The 22,176-nt window shown below is 40.4% G+C and overlaps 1 protein-coding gene across 2 annotated transcripts in view; it reads left to right on the forward strand.

The window, feature by feature from the left end:
• The window catches only part of MBD5 (methyl-CpG binding domain protein 5), a 78,121-nt gene that overhangs the window by 52,862 nt on the left and 3,083 nt on the right, over positions 1–22,176 (forward strand). For both annotated transcript variants that reach the window (XM_065413627.1, XM_065413629.1), the window contains exon 8: positions 2,622–2,695. In XM_065413627.1, the coding sequence (XP_065269699.1) occupies positions 2,622–2,695 (74 nt within the window). The remainder of the gene's footprint in view (positions 1–2,621; positions 2,696–22,176) is intronic.

Genomic DNA, 22,176 nt, shown 5'->3' on the forward strand with positions numbered 1-22,176 from the left:
ACACCTCCCCAGGACCAAGAACACTTTGGCAGATCGCATCACAGGACTTTCTCATCTCGCCATGAGTGGTCACCATCCAGAGATGGTCAGCCTAATCTTCCGAGGGGGGGGGGGGGGGGAGACTCCCTGGGTGGACTTGTTTGCATCCAGGCAGAACAGGAAGTGCCACGCTTTCTGTTTGATTCGAGGGATTGACAGAGACTCCCTGTTGGACACTTTTCTACTCCTGTCGTCGGGACCCCTTATGTATGCCTGCCCTCCAGTGCAATTAATCTACGGAATCCTTGTGAAGATCAAGCAGGACAGAGAAAGGTAATCCTCATAGCGCCGGCTTGGCAGCACCAGCACTGGTTCGGCATGCTGCTGGACCTCGCAATGGCCGCCCTGTTACAGCTACTGCTCTTGCCGGACCTGTTGTCTCAGAACCATGGCAGACTGCTGCATCCGAACCTGACGGCCTGACTGTTGCATGGTTGAATGCAGATGAGCGGGAGTGTTCGGACAGTGTCCAGCAGGTCCTACTGGGCAGCAGAAAACCCTCTACCAGAGCGACCTACCTGGGCAAATGGAAACGGTTTACATGCTGGACTTCAGATGAAGGTATTCAACCTGAGCAGGCCTCACTGCAGTTAATCCTGGATTACCTCCAGCATCTTAACTTCCAGGGTTTGTCCCTTTCATCTTTTAAGGTCCACTTGGCTGCTGTTTCGGCCTTCCATCCCCTGCTCGAGGGCAGGTCGGTTTTTGCCCAGGACATGACTGTCAGGTTCCTCAAGGGCCTAGAGCGCCTCTACCCTCACATCAGGGACCCTGTTGCTCCATGGGACCTGAATCTTGTGCTGTCGTGGATCATGGGGCCCCCCTTTCAAGTCTCTGGCTTCGTGCTCCCTTCTCCACCTCTCCTCGAAGGTCGCTTTCTTGGTTGCAATAACATCTGCCCGCTGGGTCTCCGAGATTAGGGCACTTACCTCAAAGTCATCCTACATGGTGTTTTACAAGAACAAGGTCCAATTCCAACCACACCTGGCCTTACTACCCAAGGTTGTTTCACAGTTTTATATGAGCCAGGACATAGTCTTACCTGTCTTCTTCCCTAAACCTCATAAGTCGGAGGAGTAGCACAGGTTGAATTCTCTGGACATCAGAAGGGCGTTAGACTTCCACATTGAGAGGATTAAGCCTTTTCGTAAGGTGACACAGTTGTTAGTCGCAGTGGCTAACAGGATGAAAGGTCGTCCAGTGTCGACTCAGAGAATCTCGTCTTGGATTACTGCCTGTATCCGCTGCTGCTATGACCAGGCCAAGGTGCTTCCTCCGGCTATTGTAATCACCCATTCAACCAGAGCACAAGGATATGTGCTAGGCTGCCACCTGGTCGTCTGTCCACACATTTACATCGCATTACACACTTACCCAGCAGGCCCAAGATGATGCTGGCTTTGGTAGAGCAGTATTGCAAGCTGCATGACCATAAACTCTGAGCCCACCTCCATGGATGCTGCTTTTGAGTAACCTAGAATGGAATTGACATGAGCAAGCACTCAAAGAAGAAAAAACAGTTACCTACCTTTAGTAACTTGTTCTTCAAGATGTGTTGCTCATGTCCATTCCATTACCCACCCTCTTGCCCCTCTGTCAGAATTGCCAGCAAGAAGGAACTGAGAGGGTGCAGGGCCGGCGGCGCCTAATATACCAATGCATGAATGCGCCACTCAAGAAGGTGCCACAGCCAAAACTACGGATATGGCAAAGGCAAAAATCTCTGACAACTGTGCACATGGGCACGCACACACCTAGAATGGAATGGATATGAGCAACACATCTCTCAGAACAACAGTTACAAAAGGTAGGTAACCTTTTTTTTTTTTAAAGGTTGATGGCACATATTAAAAATACATTATATTGTAATAACAGAGTACATAAAAGGTTGTTATGAAGCACAGCTAACTTCAATAAGAGTTAAATGTGTGTGCAGTCAGAATTAGGATCTGTGAGACTTTGACAACAGTAAAAACATAAGAATGGCCATACTGGGTCAGACCAAAGGTCCATCTAGCCCAGTATCCTGTCTTCCAATAGTGGCCAATGCCAGGTGTCCCAGAGAGAATGAACAGAACAGGGAATCATCAAGTGATGCATCCCCTGATGCCCATTACCAGCTTCTGGCAAACAGAGGCTAAGGACACCATCCCTGCCCATCCTGGCTAATAGCCATCGATGGACCTATTCTCCATGATTTTATCTAGTTCTTTTTTTAACCCTATTATAGTCTTGGCCTTCACAACATCCTCTGGCAAAGACAGTGTTTATATTGTTTATGGTACGAAGAAAACAGGATTATATTTTTTTAAGTAACATTCTAATTTTAGTCCCTAATTCTAATATTTTAGGACTGTGCCATGGTTTTACTTTTTGCATTTTTATTGCTATTGGTATGAGCATACAGAGGAATTGTAAAAATATTACTTTTCTTCTTTTGGTGGGGAACAGAAATGTTTTGTGGATGCAGTGAAAATTAGGCTCCATAGCCTAAACAACCGCATGTCCAGCAGTAAAGTAAAAGTAGAGTTTAATAATTGACAGTCTGGGTAATGTAGTTTGATGTTCATACCTTTACTCAGGTGGAGCCCGAGAAGTTGAAGACACTAACAGAAGGTCTGGAAGCCTACAACCGAGCCAGGAAGAGGAACAGAAAGTAAGCAGATGCTTATTCATTTACAAATTAATTAAAATCATGAAGTCCTCTTGTCTACCAAGAGACTCTCATTTCACTCCCAGAAGTATCCTTGACATCAGTAGGAATCTTGGCTGTATCAGGATTTCAGGATTAGATTGTTAGTTATTAACCTGCAACATATATGGAATGCATATCTTTCTGATACTACAATAGTAAGCTTCTGAAACCTGTGGCAGCACATGTGACAATTTAGGCTCAGTTTTCTTACAAGGGGAAGAGTGGATGATGGTAGCATAAAAACACAGTGGCAGCTTCTAACTATTCTAGTGTGTTTTATATCCAGATAATTTGCCTCTTCATTTTACTGCATGTCTGTCTGTGTGTGTGTCCTGGGGGAAAGAGGAAGAGAGAACGAAATGATATATACCGCAATACTGTTTTTTTCCAAAATCTGATGATCCAAAACTCTGGACTGCACTGACTAATGCACCATTCCTGTGGAGCACCTCAGCTCTGCAGGGCTGAAGCTAGACTCCTGCAGAAGTCCACACAAGAAGGACATGCTTTACAATTATTAGGAGGAACAAAGGATCCTAGCTTCAGTCCTGAGGAGCTTAGGAGATCTGCAGAAATAGAGCGCCTAGTTTCTGAATTCCTGATTTTATGCAGGTTATGGATTTTGCAATTTTATAACTTTGTAATTTGGGGGGTTGTATGTATGCATTTTCTGATACACCAGCAATCTTTGAAAATGCCAGCACACCCATATGAATTTTCAAATGTAGATTTGAAACTTACACCTAAAATCATTCATTGCATTTTACTAAGTCAAAAGTATTCTGAACAAATACTATATGACTTTGTGACAAGCATTTTTTTTTTCCACACAGCACCACGTTGGTATGGAAAGGGTTACTTCAGATTAGTTCAGTATATTTTGTCATTGCTGGCAAGCTTTTCAGAATTCCTTAATCCCAGCTATGTTTAGTTTAACCAGACTGGCTGCCATATGCAAAGCTTTTATTATACAATATAACAAATTATGTATATTTGAACTAGTTGGTTTTATCTGTTTTTTTGGACTTTATTTAAGATTTTACAAAACTAGGGGAGAGATTTTGAGAGATGTAAAATATGAGAAGAGGGAAAAAATATGGAAGAAAAGAGGAGAAGTAAATTGAGTTTAGGGGAAGAAGACCTAGACAGCTATAAAAAGATACAGAAATTGGCAGGGTTGTAGTGTGCTATTGTTTACTTGCTGTCACAATGACAATATGTTGGCTTGTATCTGAACAGGAATTTGAAGTACTATAGGCTTATAATTCTTGTCTTCAAAACAACAAATACAGACTTAAAGGAATCAAATAATTACAGTAGAGCCCCGTTTATCCTATCTGGCCCTGGTTCCAGTTAGATCAGGTAATCAAAAATTCAGATAATTAGGAGAATGGGCAAAGAGTTTTCTATATGTTGTTTTAAGATGCGGAGTTGCTTTTAAACTAGCTGACCCCTCCCGGAAAAGCCGCCTTCTTTATTTACAGCTTATATGAACCATTACTTCTAGTAAAGAGTACCAGTTCCTAAAAATGCAGAAATGATAAACTCAAGCATTAAAAACATAGCCCCCTTCTTTACAGCGTACACAAACCATTATTGATAAATAGTGCCAGTTTTTAAAAATGCAGACATGATCATTTTAAGTTGCAGCAATCCCAATACTCATGGTAACAACTAACAACAATAACAATATGTAATATGCATAAAGTATTAAATTAACATACAGTATTGTATATAGGACAATGGTAAACACAGCAACACTCACATTTATAATGGCTGGGAAAAATCTGACAGTTTGCGATACTGTGCTTTTTCCAATGTTATAATCTTTGGCTATTTTTTGCCAGTGACTGTCCTTTATTTATTTTATTAATAATCTCTATTTTAGCATCCAATGATAGTACTATGAGATTTCGCTTAGTAATCGCAGTCATTTTACAAGGCTGAAAAGATGGGATGGTTACAGTAGTGTTGCCATGCAGGTGATGTCAATTTCCCATATTCTTGTGTGTGCACTGGTTGTTCGGTTACTAGAGAGAGCCGGATAATGAAACTCAGATAAACGGGTTTCTGCTGTACTTGTATTTAACGCCTTTTAAGGTGTAAGCTTTTCTTGTTCTCTGTTAGTGCGGTATTTCATGAGCAATATTGCTGATGCCAGTTAACAATGCTATCCTTTCAGCACCATCCTGAAACATGTCTCTGGGTTTTTTGTATGAGTGCATGCTGCAAACATAAAAATGCCTTTGACAACATTTCAGTTATTTGCCATTAGTTGTCCCTGAAGCAAAATTTCTAGCACTAGGAAAATGACTCAATGAACAGCTTTAAAGAGCTTATGAAAAAATCAGTTAAAAGTAGAGACCTTGCTGAATCTGGCTCAATATTTGTACATATGGAAACATTAGAGAATATTAAATGCAAAAATGTGCATTGGTGAAATGCTGTGGTTATACAAATGTCAGGAAATTCAAAGTTACAATTCGCATAACAACCATGACTCAGCCTACCACCTTTCATGAATGTAGCAGTTTGTATTACTATCTATGGTGTTATCATTAATACTTGTATATATGGAACACACAAAAAATCCATGTTAAATTAACATAATTAACCCCCGAGCATGCCCAAATAAATTTGTTAGTCTCTAAGGTGCCACAAGCACTCCTCGTTGTTTTCGCTGTTACAGACTAACACAGCTACCACTCTGAAACATTGCAAAATCAAGCACTCAAAAGTTAGGAAATGCCAGAATTAAGGTTGCCTGTGCATTCTTAATTCGGTTCCTTTGTGCATATGCATTATGATACAGGCTATATATTACATGATCATGTTATTTTTTCCATAGGACTATCTCTTTCAGTGCAATAAGTGGTTCTTCAATATTTTGTTTTCTCCTCATTGTTCAATAAGTGGCCCCATGCCTTGTTTACTACACACTATTCAAACCCTAGTCCGAAGACAGAATTTTTATTTCTCATTGGCTTTTTTCTATGATGCTCATCACAACAGTATCTGATTGGTTCACAAACATTAATTTATTTTCACAACATTCCTGTGAGATGGAGTATTATTATCCCCCTTTTACAGATTGAAAGCTGAGGCACAGAGAGATTAAGGTCAAAAGTGTCCCCTCATTTTGGGTACCCATTCTGAGATGCCTAGAACCAGGTTTTTCAAAGTCCTTGGCATTGTATAGCACTGTGTAAGTTAAAAACTCAGTCTCATTGACTTCAGTTGCAGCTGTGAGTGCTTGACATTTCTGCAAATCAGACTCTAGAGTCTCAAGTCAGGCACCCACAAGATGAGGAACATACAAGTTTGGTTTTAGTGACTAGCCCAGCATCACGTAGGCACTGTGTGTTACAAGTAGGGATAGAATCTAGTTCCCCAAGGCAGTATTCAACTGCCTTAATCATGAGATCATCTTTTCTCTTCCTGCAATCCACTGTCTCATTCACTACATACATTCCAGCTTTTGCAACAAATGAGGCAGGGGTCCTACAGACAATGGTCTCCTTCACTACACAGCCCCAATTCATTCCCAGAGCAGATCCATTCTGTCCACTAAATGAGGCAGGGGTCCTGTGCAGAAAATATTAAGTGATCTTGTAATTAAAGACTGTATCATAATTCATATACAAAAGGCCAAATTAAGGTTGCACACGTGCCTTAATTAGGCAGTTGTTGCTTTTCAGTACTTGACTTTAGAACCATAATGTTCTTTTAATCAAGTTTTTGTGTATAATTTCCTAGGCTTTTTAAAAAAACAAATTGAAAAAACAGAAATTCCATCATGTGACGACATATTGACACCCACATGGTTCATCAGCAGAGTTGGAACCTTTAGATCAACTGCACAGACCTCTATCAATCAATACTAGAGAAGGATGATACACTTTGTCCATGAGTTTCACAAATATTTTCTGACAGCAATGGAAGAGTGAGACTCAGGAATCTTGTGTTCCATTGCAGGCCCCGGAGGGGAGTGTGCTGTACTGGTCACAAACGCTTCTGCCATCTCCCCCCTCCAAGCTTGACCCTTTCTGCTCAGTTTCCCCCAACATGTCTCCTTGTCACCTCTCGTTCCTCACTCCAATCCCAGTCTCCTCAGCGGTCCAGTCCTAGTCTTCCCTTCCGGACTCCCAGTCCCAATCTCCTTCCACTGTCAGCATCCGGTCCCAGTGTTCCAGTCCCAGTGTTCCACCTACTCTAGGCTCCTTGTCCCAGTCTACTCTTCTGCTCTCAAAGGTCTTTCTCTTGTCCCCGCTACATTTGAATCAGTCATTTCCCTCCTCCACACTGCCTGAGCCTACCAGGGTGACATTTAGAGCACAGGAAAGACCGTCTCCCTGATTTCAGTTCCATTGCTGGGACTTGCACCCAGAGCAGCAATTTCAGGGAAAGTCTTGCTTGGCCCCAGGCTGGAGCATGCCCAATGTGGATGAACTCTTCTGAGATTTTAGCTGTTAAACTAGCATGTGTACTCTGCAGTTTTTCAAAGGCTTATAACTTGACCAAATTTGAGTGGATTTTCACAGGGACAGCAAAAGACACCCCTGACACAAAGGCCACCCCCTGTCAAATTTCTAGTTCCTGCTTCAAAGTATGGGAGCACGAGAGGTTTAAAAAAAAAAAAAGATAGCCAAAAATTTTTAACATGGGCAAAACAATGTATTTGTCCCTAGCGTGGTGTCAAGTATCAGGGGGTAGCCGTGTTAGTCTGTATCCACAAAAACAACAAGGAGTCCAGAGGCACCTTAAAGACTAACAGATTTATTTAGGCATAAGCTTTCATGGGTAAAAAACCCACTTCTTCAGGTGCAACCTGATGCATCTGAAGAAGTGGGGTTTTTACCCACAGAAGCTTATGCCCAAATAAATCTGTTAATCTTTAAGGTGGCACCGGACTCCTTGTTGTTTTTGTCCCTAGCCTCATTCTCGGAAACATTTGAAGCATTTTGGCTGAAATTTGGGGGGGATTTCAGCCTAAAATAGACACCCCAACATGGAAAATTTCAGCTCAAGAAGTTAGTTTAACAAAGTTATAAGCAACTGAAAATAGGGCCTTATAATGGGAAGTGCCAGGCAATGTTAATAGGTGGTGCTGCCAGCTCCACCAATAGCATGAGCCGTAAATTTAGCCAATATGGCCACGTTATAATTGTAGGGAAGACTATAATTTTCAGTTTCTCAATGAGTGCATAAGTTAAAACTGCAACATCAAAATTGAATGATCAGTAATGAAAATGCCATAATTGTGCATTAATAAATATACCAAACTGTTCATTTTTCTTCAGTTTTTCAACATTCTCTAATAACTAAGTTATAGTGTGATTTGCGTTAGATGATTGTTGGTTCACTTCTTCGGTAGTGGAAAGCAGAGGGTTTAAATACACCCAAGGCATTCACTAGTAGTCCAGTAATATACCCTGTGTTGTAATTAATTTGTAATATGGTCTGTCAAGTTAAGGTAGACCAAAGCTATTGTGGTCTATTACATAGCTTCTCAAATGTGGGCACTTAAATTTACATACCAGAATAACAGGTTTCAGCACCCAAGCACTGATTGAGTCCCCTAAATAAACGATGATGATGATGGTAACATTCATAGGTTGATGCTCAAATAGGGACTTAAGTGATCCAGCCAATACTAAAGCACCTAAAATGGGTATTTTAGGTGCTTAATTTTTAGGTATCTTATTTTAGGTTCCTAAACTGAGATTGTTCCCAGAGTGCCCAGGTACTACACTGATGGGCATTTTAGAAATAAATATCTATTAAATTGGGGGTCCCCGGTATACGTCTCCACTTTATCCGTCGTTTTGCATATCCATCGCTCATCAATAGGAGAACGTGTTCCGATTCACATCGGTCCCTAGCTGCATCTCCGTCGCTTCACCTTTTGCGTGGCTTTTCTTTGGGTGCTTCCCCCGGCATTCAGGAGTTGCTGGGAGGGAGGGGAAGGAGCGGGGATGGGGCGTGCTCAGAGGAGGGGGCGGAACTGGGTGGGAAGAGGCGGGGTGGAGGTCGAGGGGGGGGTCAGGAAGAGGCGGGGCAAGCAATTATTTCTTATGGGGAAAAATTTCCCTGTATCCGTCGTTTCGGTATCTGTCGCCCTTTTCAGGAACACAACCCTGACATATACCAGGGACTCCCTGTAATTAACATTTTGTTTGTCATCAACATTTTCATAGTACAATGAGGATAACATCTTTTAGAATTGTAATTCAAATAATTGTATTTTTCATCTTATCCTCTTTTAACTGGCTAGATTGCCTTACAATAATGATTTTGGTCTATTATGATTTATTAAAAGATCGTGGAGCAGTTTTTAAACTAAGGGCTGGGGGAAAGCCGTCAGGTGCAGAGGAGCACGTGGTTTGGACAGAGACATCCCTTAGGGGAGGATCTTTTAATGGAGATTCTCTATGTCCTAGTAAGGAGGAGAGGATGGAAGATGATAAAATACAGATAGGATCTGATGAGAAGCAGTCAAATGAAAAAAAAAAAAAAAAAAGTCCCATTCAATTACATTAGCAGACAGCTAAAAAGTGACAAGTTTTTAAAGTGCTTATATACCAATGCTAGAAGTCTAAATAATAAGATGGGTGAACTAGAGTGCCTCACATTAAATGGGGGTAGCGATAAAATAGGCATCACAGAAACTTGGTGGAATGAGGATAATCAGTGGAACACAGTAATACCAGGGTACAAAATATATTGAAAGGACAGAACAGGTCGTGCTGGTGAGGGAGTGGCACTATATGTGAAAGAAAGCATAGAATCAAATGAAGTAAAAATCTTAAATGAACCAAACTGTGCCATAGAGTCTCTATGGATAGTAATTCCATGCTCTAATAATAAGAATATAGCAGTAGGGATATATTACTGACCAGGGTGGTTATAGTGACTGTGAAATGCTCAGGCTGATTAGAGAGACTATTAAAATAAAAAACTCAATAATAATGGGGGATTTCAACTATCTCCGTATTGACTGGGTACATGTCACCTCAGGATGGGATACAGAGATAAAGTTTCTTAAATGACTGTTTCTTGGAGCAACTAGTCCTGGAACCCACAAGAGGAGAGGCAATTCCAGATCCTGTGTTCCCCTAAGTGGAACACAGGATGTGGTCTAAGAGGTGAATATAGCTGGACCGTTTGGTAGTAGTGACCATAATATAATAAAATTTAACATCCGTGTGGTGGGGAAAAAATCCATATAAGCACAACACTGTAGCATTTAATTTCAGAAAGGGGAATGACACAAAAATGAGGAGGTTAGTTAAACAGAAATTAAAAGGTACAGTGCCAAAAGTGAAATCCCTGCAGGCTGCATGGAAACTTTTTAAAGACACCATAATAGAGGCTCAACTTAAATGTGTAACCCAAATTAAAAAACATAGTAAGAGAACCAAAAAAGTGCCACCATGGATAAACAACAAAGTAAAAGAAGCGGTAAGAGGCAAAAAGGCATCCTTTAAAAAGTGGAAGTTAAATCCTAGTGAGGAAAATAGAAAGGAGCATAAAGTCTGGCAAGTGAAGTATAAAAATATAATTAGGAAGGTCAAAAAAGTATTTGAAGAACAGCTAGCCAAAGACTCAAAAAATAATAGCAAAAAAATTTCTAAGTACATCAGAAGCAGGCAGCCTGCTAAACAACCGGTGGGGACACTGGACGATCGAGATGCTAAAGGACCACTCAAGGATGATAAGGCCATGGTGGAGAAACTAAATGAATTCTTTGCATCGGTCTTCACGGCTGAGGATGTGAGGGAGATTCCCAAACCTGAGCCATTCTTTTTAGGTGACAAAACTGAGGAACTGTCCCAGATTTAGGTGTCATTAGAGGAGGTTTTGGAACAAATTGATAAGTTAAACAGTAATAATTCACCAGGACCAGATAGTATTCACCCAAGAGTTCTGAAGGAACTCAAATGTGAAATTGCAGAACTACTAACTGTAGTTTGTAACCTATCATTTAAATCAGCTTCTGTACCAAATGACTGGAGAATAGCTAATGTGACGCCAATTTTTAAAAAGGGCTCCAGAGGTGATCCCGGCAATTACAGGCCAGTAAGCCTGACTTCAGTACAGAGCAAACTGGTTGAAACTATAGTAAAGAACAAAATTGTCATACACATAGATGAACATTTGTTAGGGAAGAGTCCACATGGTTTTTGTAAAGGGAAATCATGCCTCACCAGTCTACTAGAATTCTTTGAGGGGATCAACAAGCATGTGGACAAGGGGGATCCAGTGGATATAGTGTACTTAGATTTTCAGAAAGCCTTTGACAAGGTCCCTCACCAAAGGCTCTTAAGCAAAGTAAGCTGTCATGGGATATGAGGGAAGGTCCTCTCAGGGACTGATAATTGGTTTAAAGATAGGAAACAAAGGCTAGGAATAAATGGCCAGTTTTCAGAATGGAGAGAGGTAAATAGTGGTGTCCCACAGGAGTCTGTACTGGGACCAGTCCTATTCAACATGTTCATAAATGATCTGGAAAAGGGGGTAAACAGTGAGGTGGCAAAATTTTGCAGATGATACAAAACTACTCAAGATAGTTAAGTCCCAGGCAGACTGCGAAGAGCTACAAAAGGATCTCTCAAAACTGGGTGACTTGGCAACAAAAATGGCAGATGAAATTCAATGTTGATAAATGTACAGTAACTCCTCACTTAAAGTCGTCCCGGTTAACGTTGTTTTGTTGTTACGTTGCTGATCAATTAAGGAACATGCTCATTTAAAGTTGCGCAATGCTCCCTTCTAACATCTTTTGGCAGCCGCCTGCTTTGTCTACTGCTTGCAGGAAGAGCAGCCCATTGCAGCTAGCTGGAGGGAGCTTGGAACCAGGGTGGACTAGCAGCCCCCATCAGCTCCCCCTATCAGCTCCCTGCTCCCCTAAGTTCCCTGTGGAACAGCTGCCCAGCAGGCTAGCAATTGCAGCTGTCCCTCCCCCAACTGCCATGTGCTGCTCCTGCCCTCTGCCTTGGAGCTGCTCCCCAAGACTCCTGCTTGCTGTGCAGCGGGGAGGGAAGGAAAAGGGGGGCTAATGTCAGGGTGTCCCCCTCCCCTGTGCTCCTGCACCCTGCTTACCCCATCTTCCATAGAGCAGGGGGGAGACACCAGGGCTCAGGACGGAGGGAGCTTGCAGCAGCTTTGGTCTCAGCAAGCTGATCTAATTAATACGGCAGTGTACTTAAAGGAGAAATGCGCATATCTCCCTCCATTCCTGCTGCCTTGTAGAATGAGAGAGTTAACACTTGAGGGCTCAGCCAATTGCTAGTTCATCATTTAGCAGTAAGGGAAATATCCCACCCTTTGACTCCTCCAGCTCAACCATGCTTCACAATCATCATCACTGTGACAAGTATTAAATTGTTTAAAACTTATACTGTGTGTGTGTGTGTGTGTGTGTGTGTGAATATATATATATATATATATATATATATATATATATATATATATATATATATATATATATATATAAAATATAGTCTTTTGTCTGGTGAAAAAAATTTCCCTGGAACCTAACCCCCTCATTTACATTAATTCTTGTGGGGAAATTGGATTCGTTTAACATCGTTTCGCTTAAAGTTGCATTTTTCAGGAACATAACTACAACGTTAAGTGAGGAGTTACTGTAAAGTAATGTACATTGGAAAATATAATCCCAACTATACATATAAATGATAGGGTCTGAGATCTTGGAGTCGTTGTGGATAGTTCTCTGAAAACATCCACTCCATGTGCAGCAGCAGTCAAAAAAGTGAACAGAATGTTGGGCATCATTAAGAAAGGGATAGATAACAAGACAGAAAATATATTGCCTCTATATAAATCCATGGTACGCCCACATCTTGAATACTGCATGCAGATGTTGTTGCCCCATCTCAAAAAAGATATATTGGAATTGGAAAAGGTTCAGAAAAGGGCAACAAAAATTATTAGTGGTATGAAACGGTTTCCATCTGAGGAGAGATTAATAAGACTGGGACTTTTCAGCTTGGAAAAGAGACGACTATGGGGGGATATGATAGAGGTCTATAAAACCATGACTGGTGTGGAGAAGATAGATAAGGAAGTGTTATTTACTCCTTATTATAACACAAGAACTAGGGGTCACCAAATGAAATTAATAGGCAGCAGATTTAAAACAAACAAAAGGAAGTATTTCTTCACACAATGCTAAGTCAACCTGTGGAACTCTTTGCCAGAGGATGTTATGAAGGCCAAGACTATAACAGATTCAAAAAAGAACTAAATTCATGGAGGATAGGTCCATCAATGGCTATTAGCCAGGATGGGCAGGGATGGTGTCCCTAACCTCTGTTTGCCAGAAACTGGGAATGGATGACAGGGGATGGATCACTTGATGATTACCTGTTCTGTTCATTCCCTCTTGGGCATCTGGCATTGGCCACTGTTGGAAGACAGGATATTGGGCTAGATGGAGTTTTGGTCTGACCCAGTCTGGCCGTTCTTATGTTCTAAGTTTTTAATAATTTGATTTTAAAAATATAAACAGTATATTTAAACAGCAATGGAAAATAGTATCTTGATGTTATGTAATCTATTTGTCTTGAACATGTTAAATTGCTTGTATTGTTTCTCTTCATAAGAACAACACACACAATTTAAAATGTTCAAAACAAATAGATTACGTGATAGTGTCAAACAGATACTATTTCCATAAAAAGATTAAGTCAGAATCATTTAGCACTTTGGCTCTCCTTATATGTTCATGGGGAAAAAATGCATTTTATTGAGGAAGAATTGCAGTTTTATTATTCTGATAAAGTAATCCTGCAAAAGTGCTGTTCCATTTTAGAACAAGTGATATTTCAGAGAATTGATTATTTCTGCAATTGTAGTCCTATCAAGGCAGTTCTACTGTTAATTTCATATATAAACATAAATTCAAAATGAGTGATATTGAAATAAAGTTCAAACTTATGACTTCAGCACATAATTTTGGAAGTTGTAAAATATACTACATGGCTAGGTTTGTTTGAGGGAGTATTAAAAACATTTGCCTCTTGTCTTTATAGTATACAGCATGCAAATAAGGAGTTATAGTGGGGATGAATTTGTCCAATAATGTTTTTAAAAAACTGCAATGAAACTTAACACTGGACTTTTAAAAATATAAACACTATAAATGTTAGGAAGTGTTTAGTTTTGGCTGTGCATCCACTGTTTGACTAGCCACCTGAAGAAATGGGATTATGTGAATTAGTAGAGAGAATTTAGGAAGACACATAAATATGCTTATTGTTGACTACATCTATTTTATGATCTATTGAGATGTAAGGAACTTGAAATCGGCTACATATTTTTAAAATAAACAACAAGCCAATAGTAATAGCACATGATCCTGCAAATCCTTAGTCATACGACAACAGTGGTTCTATTCATGTGAGTAAACGCTTTGTAGCATTACAGTCTTAGTTAGCGGTTACATTTTAAAATGGCATCTAAAAACACAGTTTTTTAATTTTAGTTTCAGATTATACTAACATTCATTACAAAACCACAGTTGTAAGTTACATTTCCAAAGGCAAAACTGCATCACATCAAATTAATATTTGTACACCCATACTCAATTTCTAAATTGAACTGTAAACATAAATACTTTGCTCTCATGTGGCCCTACATCTTTCTTTATACCTCCATTGCTCTACCTGTCTACGTAAGGTTGCTTTTAGTTCAACCTCTACATAAACATGACTGTTGATGTGTGTTTATCTGAATGTTAAAAAAACAAAGAGAGAAATAAACTTCCTGAAGTTTATTAGCAGAACTTTCAAAAGACTTCCTTGGCCTAACTTTGTTCCCGTTGAAATCACTGGTAAAACTCAATTATGAGAGTTTGGGTTTTTTTTAAATCCTACCTTAAGTGTCAGATACACACACTGTAAATCTTACAGTGTGATATTTCTCTAAATATTATCCTGATGTGTTGGCTACCGTAGCTGTAAAAAGCACACGATATCATAATTAGAGAACTGATCATCACATACATATCTTTTAATGATGTTTTACTATGATTATTCAAATACAGTGGCATGCTAATCAAGGAGGTTGACCTCTGTGTGGCCAATAAAACATTAGATTGTTTTATTTCATTTGTAACATGTAAATTATATGTAGAAAATTTCTCAAAGTGAATACATTTTGGCAAGTTCTCTATTATTTTCTAAAGTTCCCAGACTAATGGCCACAAACTGCAAACACTGCCAGAGGAATTGCTGACTATTGGGCTTAGCCTCACTGAACTACCATGGGTTTACTTGTACCTTTTGGCAAATGTAGTTCTTTGATTAAAGCATTAACTACCTTCAGGAATTCAAGAGAAATAAAAGGTTACTTCTCATTCAGTCATCACCTTCAAATTTTAGTGTAACTCTGCCCTTTTCTATTTATCTGAGTTTGCCTCATTTTGTATCACCCTTCACCCCTTCTACTCGGCCCAGATTCTCACCCTTTACCACTCATTTCTTAGCTTCTCACATAAACACCTCCGTGCTTTCTTCCATGCTGCGCCATGCATGATTATGACCTTCTTGAACGCATTCACAAGGCGTCTGCCCTCTACAGTTTACGCCTGTATGAAAGGCCCACATCTTCTGGAGGAGCTAATCTAGTTGACTTGTATATTATGACATTAATAAAAGAGAGAAAGTTATATGTTGTTTTCCATTTCCCTCTACCCTCTATCTTCTGGTCTATCTGTCCTTTCATTGCAAGCTCATTGGGGAAGCAGCCATTCCTTCTTATATGTCTGAAAAGCACCCAGCACCTGGGTTACCATAAGCAAATATTTAATAATAAAATAATAATAGTTCTGCAGCTTTAAGACACAGAATTAATTAAAATTGATGAGATTTTTAGATGTGTTTTATATTCCAGGTCAGATAACTATCTCTTCTTCTTTATGTGATGATCCCTATCTGTATTTCACTGTGGGTGGGTTCACATGCGCTCCATGCACCAGAGATTCTTAAGATTTTTGCTAGCAGTATCGGTTGCCTGAAAGCCCAAGATCCCAGGAGTCAAGAACTGGGATTCCTGCACAAGGGCCTTCCTAGTGAGCGATGACCACCTAAAGGGCTTCTAATGCCTTGTAGAAGCTTCCATTCCCTCGAAGAACAGCATTTGCCAATACTTTCCCAGCCACACCCATCAAACCTATGAGTACCGGGTTAGAAGATTCCTTATGGATCAAGCAGTGGGGCCCCACTCTGACCCAGGCTAGGTAAGCCTCCATGTGCAGTGTACAGCAGCATCGAGAAGTGTTCCTCCAAGCATGATGACCTCCAGTTCTGGGGCTGACAGGAGTAGAGCTAAAGACTCCTCCACTCAGGGACATGAAGAAGGTAGGAAACACTCTCAGAAGAAGGGAGAGAAATCCCTCTCCAGGTCCATTTCAAAGACGAACACTTCCCCAACACCATCGAAATTGTCTGAGACTCCATGCCTCAGTACAGGAGGGTCAGGAGCTCATAAGGGGCCTTGGTACTGATCTCCTGGCTCCAAAGAGCAAAAGTACTCTGAGACCAGCACCTTGTGCAGGAGCATGACCATCCACAGCATCAGCAAAAAAGAAGCAATCTACAGTTGAGGATTTGCCCTTTGAAGGAAACAATCTCTGTTAAGTGAGAGAACAGATGACTTATTACACTTGTTGAAGGTCTCACAGGCAACCTTCCATTCACTGGGGATCTATACACCAGTGCCAAATAGGAAATACCACAGGCCACAACTTTACAGTGAGCAGAATCTCAACTCTTTTTTTCCATCAGAAGGGATATGAACCATCACGGAAGAGGGTGCAGCAGAACAAGCACAGTGGGACCTTTGAGAGCTGTGAATCACTCCAGTTACTGCATCCATCTACCCAAGATCCCAATACCCAAATTGGTGGCTTTCTAGCTCATCTCTCCCCATTCTCTCAAGCCTGGCAGATGAAACACAAATGGGTTCTCAACATCATTCATACCAGCTACATCATAGAGTTCTTCTCCCCTCGTCCTCCAAAACCCCCTTACTCATCCATCTTCAGGGACCACTTTCATGAGAGAATGTTCATTCAAGAGGTATACTCCCTCCTTCATCAAGAAGCCATAGAGTTGGTACCTCCTCAACACCAGGGAAAGGGTTTTTATTCTAAATATTTCTTTATCCCCAAAAGGAAGAGAGAATGGAGACCCATCTTAGACTCAGAAAGTTCCATGTATCCACAAATTGAGTTTCAGAATGGCTCACCCCAGTATCCTTCACTGAACAATGGCAACTGGTTCACAGCTGTCAATGTGAAAGTTGCTTACTTCCACATAGACATCCAGCCTTCACACAGAAGATTCCTAAGGTTCACTGTAGGTCTGAACCACTGTCCACAGAGAATGCTACCTTTTGGCCTTGCCACAGTGCCAAGGGTACTTATAAAGGTGCTATCAGTTGTGGCAGCTCACTTCCGTTACCAGGGATCATCAGCATACCTTCCTCAGGGCAGATTCCAATCTACAAAGGACCTTGTTAGTCAATACAGTTGAGCTCCCAGATGTGAGTCTGCTCATGTCTCGTCCTTCTAGGTCATATTGCTATTTGTCAAGCTAAATGCAATTGAAAATATGGTGATGGCTGCTGATGACACTTGATGATCCAGGAATATACCTGTATTATGAACTTCCTTGATGAAGAAAGGAGTACTGGTACTCTCTCCCAGTGATTCCTACTGCATTACTACCATCATCTCCATCTTGTGTATTAAGGTTCAACAGACTTGCTCTTGTCGAATACACAGTCTCCCCCAGGCATTGAAAAATCAAAGAGAACATATGTAGCTACAGCTAGAGAGAGAGAGAGAGAGCACATGCAAGGTTAAGATAACAAGTCTAATTCACAGTTGCTTGAACCTCTTCCACCACATCCAGAATCTTGGTGAGCAAAACAGACTGAAACATCACTGATAATATAGTGTATTTGTCTCCTATCAGCATAGATCCACTACCAGACCAGTAGCCAATCTGATCAGAATACAATTTATCTTATCCATGAACAAAACTGAAAAATGTTTAGTGTTACGCCTTTGTTCTGTTTCATAGTGTGTATCACTAAGGTTTTTTTGTAGCAGAAACTGATGGATTAAAAATGATTATTTTGGAAGTCTACAGAGTCATAACATTTTATATGAGTAAATAATTTAGTCAAGCAATAATCATTATTTTAAAAATGTTTCCAGATTATAACCATGTATCCTGCATACTGGCCTGACAGCCATGATTCATGATCTCTTAAAAATGTTGATGTTAGACTAATGCCGTGCTCTCTGATGTGAACTACCTAAAAGGTTGATCTACCATCTTCAGTTAGAGCAGAATATGACAGCTCAGTTGTCATATTAGTGGGGGTGAACAGAGGGGTCTGTCTAGCTGTTATTGCATTCACTTCATGAGCTGCCTGTGTAGGCACATATTGAATTTAAAGTTTTGATTTTAACTCTTAAGGCCCTTAACAGAGTGTGTCCCTGATTCTTTACTGAGCTAACAACTTTCTGCACTCCATTATATCCTCTGAGTTCTGGAGGAATCAGGAAGTTTGTAGCCTGGCACATCCAAGGGCAGAAAGTGTGAGGATCTGCAGGGCTAGAACCTTGGTTGGTGGGTTCCTTAGTGACTGCCACATCCACATTTCCACCCAACAGCCCTGATAGAGCTAAAGTTGACAGGCTAAGAGCCTCGTGAGGCCAAGCACCACGAGTTGCCCTACTCACAGAGGCCCTCATTGGTAGAACTTACTGCATTCCCTCCTGGTTGGCCGAGACATGGTAAGACCTAGGGGAAACACCTAGAGGCAGTCTGTACAACGAGACACATCCCTGAACCTGCTGCTGAGACAGACCCTGCCTGATTCATTTGTCCTTGCCTGGTTCCTGGTTCCTCTCCTTGTTCCTGGTTCCCATGTCCTCACCTTGCTCCTGTCTTGGACCCATCTCTGCTTCTGCCTTCCCTAACTCTAGGCAACCTGGTTCTGACCCTCTACTCCAATTCCTGGCTCAGACTCTGATTTGACCCTCAGCTCTGGCATCCTGCTTCCAGTTCTGGTCCTGAGCCTCAGTTCTGTTTCCTGGCCTCTGACTCCTGCTCTAACCACTAGGCCTGAATCCTGCTCCAACCACAGCACCTGGCCACCCATGCCCCGGTTCCTGACACGAAGGGCTATTGTCCATCTGTTTTATTTCTATAGCCCCAGAGTTATGGGATGCCTTTTCTTTTGGTGTGAGATGAAGTTTAGTTTCTGTGTTAAGCAGAATTAAACCTTTTTTTATTTTAATAAAAAGGCTTTTAGCACAGCAGATTGGTTTTATTTATAATTTTAATCTGATTTTAATTATTGTATGTTTTTAGTTTTTTAATCTGGATTTGTTTTTATTTGTTTTTGTTTGTTTTTGGAAACACCTAGGATATTTTGTTGATAGGTGGTGGTATACATTTAAGCAATTTATTTTTATCATTTTATTTTAAAAAATCCATCATTCCTTGACTCTAGTGAATAAACTTAATTTCTTCTACAATTCTTTTAATCAGCCTCTGATATAGTAGTTACCTAACACAATGACATCTCTTTCTCTAAGAAAAAAACCTTTTTTTTACATTAATATATATTATCCAAGTCATAAAATCATAGAAATTAGCTGTTGAAAGTGAATAAGTCATCTAGTCTGCGCCAAGGTGGCAATGCAAAATTGCATGTTACTTGTTTGTTTAACATTTCCCAAGATAATGTCCATTCTTTTAGGCAAAGGTAGACCGAAAGAAATACAATGAATGCCTGTTGGTAGCTAAAGTTGCATAGTTACCTATTAACATCTTCCTATGCTAATCTGCCTTCTAGACAGAAAACATGTTATTACCTCTCTAGGAAGTTCTATAGTTAATGAGTGGTATTCTGGGTAGAAAAAGATGCATGTCTAGGAAGGAGTCAGCCTATTGATGAGAGACTGCCTTTGAGGGAGGCTTAAACACTTATTTATCTTTGAAGTACCTCCATATGCTGATCTACCTTCCAGGCAGAGAAAACAGTTATCTGCTGCAGCTTTGGTCAAATACTTGCTTTCCAAGCCAGCTTGAAAGAACACATTGTTTGGAAACCTGAGATCTACCATATAGGTAGATTTCCTATTATGAATTCAAGATTGTATCAGTGAAAATGAATACTCGTGCTTGACACTTTTTTAAAAATTATTGCTATATCAGTTTGTTTAAATGCCAAATGATTTAGCTGGTGTTCATTGTAAAACCATTAGTCCTATTAAGAAATTAATTTAAAGGCTCATAAGGTCTATTCCCACCTCAGCAGAAGGTGATTGAGAAAGTGGTCACAGAGCAACCCCAGAGGCACTTGAACCATCAGAATGTTCCTATATCTAAAATGAACAACATGGTCTTGTTTCTTTAACCCTCAGTCTTCCTTCCCCCATTCTCTCCGTGCATGTTTATTGTAAATATTCATTGCATCATGTCTAAGGGCTTGTTTACAAATAGATGTTACACCAGTTTAAGTTAAACTTGTTTTTTAAAGCAAGTTAGTTAAACCAATTTCAATCCCTGATTTAGTAGTTCAGTTTAAAAGTGGCTTATTTCAGTTGCTTAAATCTGTTCCTAATCAATTTAAGCTAAATCAATATAAGCCAGATTTATATTAGTTTAAGAATCTCCACATAGCTTTCTGCACTGGTTTAACAAAATCAATTTTTAAATCAAACATTTAGTTAACTGGTGTAACTTTGCATGTAGATAAGTCTTAATAAGTCTTTCAGGAAGGAGTCATGTCTTTCTGTCTGTTCTGTAAAGTGCCCAGCATGCTTTTGCATACTGCAGAATAATAAAAATGGGTGGAATGTGGGAATTTTTATGCGTTCCATTTGGTCCAAGCCCTGGGTATAGTACAGAGAAGATGTTAGTATGTGTCATGGAATATTTTCTTTAGGTAATGGATGAGACACAGCTCTCCCTGCTCTTTATATGAGATCTAGCAGTTGCTTTTGATAGTTACTGAACTCAATATGTGGACTAGCTGGGGTGGATGGAATTACTATAGAATGGTTCTTTTTTTTTATTCCTTTTGAACCCTTGTCTGTCTTCGGTTGGGGTGGGGCTTCCAGTCATGGCCCAGGTAGCATAATTATCTTTCTTAAAGCGCAAAACAAACAAAACAAAACAAAGTGAAACTTTTTAAAATGCTGAAATGTAAAAGGGGATTGTTCCATGGATTATGGGCTTGGTCCTGCACTGCTGAAATGAAGAAGGATCATCCCAATGCTTAGGGCACTAGCTAGGACCTCAGGCTGCCTGGGTGCAGTTCCCTGCTCAGCCACAGACGCCCTGTGTAACATGGAGCAACTCAGTGAAGTCTCTTTGCCCTAGTTCTCCATCTGTAAAATGTGGAAATAATACCACATCCCTACCTCATGGGGCTGTTGTGAAGATAAATACATTCAAGACTGTGAGGTGCTCAGATACTACAGCAGTGGGGCCATGTAAGTACCAGAGACAGATAAACAATAGATCAAGTGGCCAATCTCCAGGGCTATCAGTCTGCTACCTCTCAAATTCACTTTATTTTTTTTTCCAGTTAGGAATGCAAAGTGCAGTGTCTAGATTTCAATTTTAATTTATTCCAATGGATACTAAAAATAAAGCCCAGCTGAACATATAAGCCTAGAGCTTAAAAAGTTGTCCTCAAATTATGTTTGGTGCAATGCGGGAATGACCCTAATAACGTGCTTGAAATACTGTTTGATAATTTGACACTTCTGGGAGTGGCAGTCACGAAGCCACAAAAATATGACCCAGAATGCTGAGTGTGGTGTTTAAAAGGAAAACCACTTTTAATAAATATAATGCACATAAACTGAATCAGTGAGTGTAATATTCGGAAGTGAACTGAGCTGCACAGTGATTTGGCTAAAAACAGTGGGCGGCAGTGTGTGTGACTGCCACTATTCAGAGCAACAATGGGATTTCTCTCCCATAGCTAACTAAAGGTAGAGACACATTCACACTTGAGCTCCAAGTATTTGGAGAAAAATGAAAACCTTGCAGAACAGTGTCATTCTCCAGGTGGATGTCAGCCTGTATTATTTTTCAACAGCCCTCTTGAGAAGTATTAATGTAGCCTCCAGCTACAGAGTAAATGCAGTATGGGAGGCAGGTAAAGGCAGGCCATCATTAAGCGTTAGTCAGTTACTCTGTCATTCTGTGAAGTAGCCCAAAATAACTCAGTCTTAAGGGAATGACAGTTCTTTGGCATGCATAATGACTGCTCAGGGTCAAGTTCATGAAAGAGAGCCTGTTCTGTAATACCTATTGCTCGCTTAACAAAACAAAAATAAAAAACAAACTTTAACGCTGACAGCTAAGTCAAATAGCACA

The sequence above is a fragment of the Emys orbicularis genome, chromosome 11 (assembly GCF_028017835.1).
Source record: "Emys orbicularis isolate rEmyOrb1 chromosome 11, rEmyOrb1.hap1, whole genome shotgun sequence".
In the NCBI taxonomy this organism is placed as follows: domain Eukaryota; kingdom Metazoa; phylum Chordata; order Testudines; family Emydidae; genus Emys; species Emys orbicularis.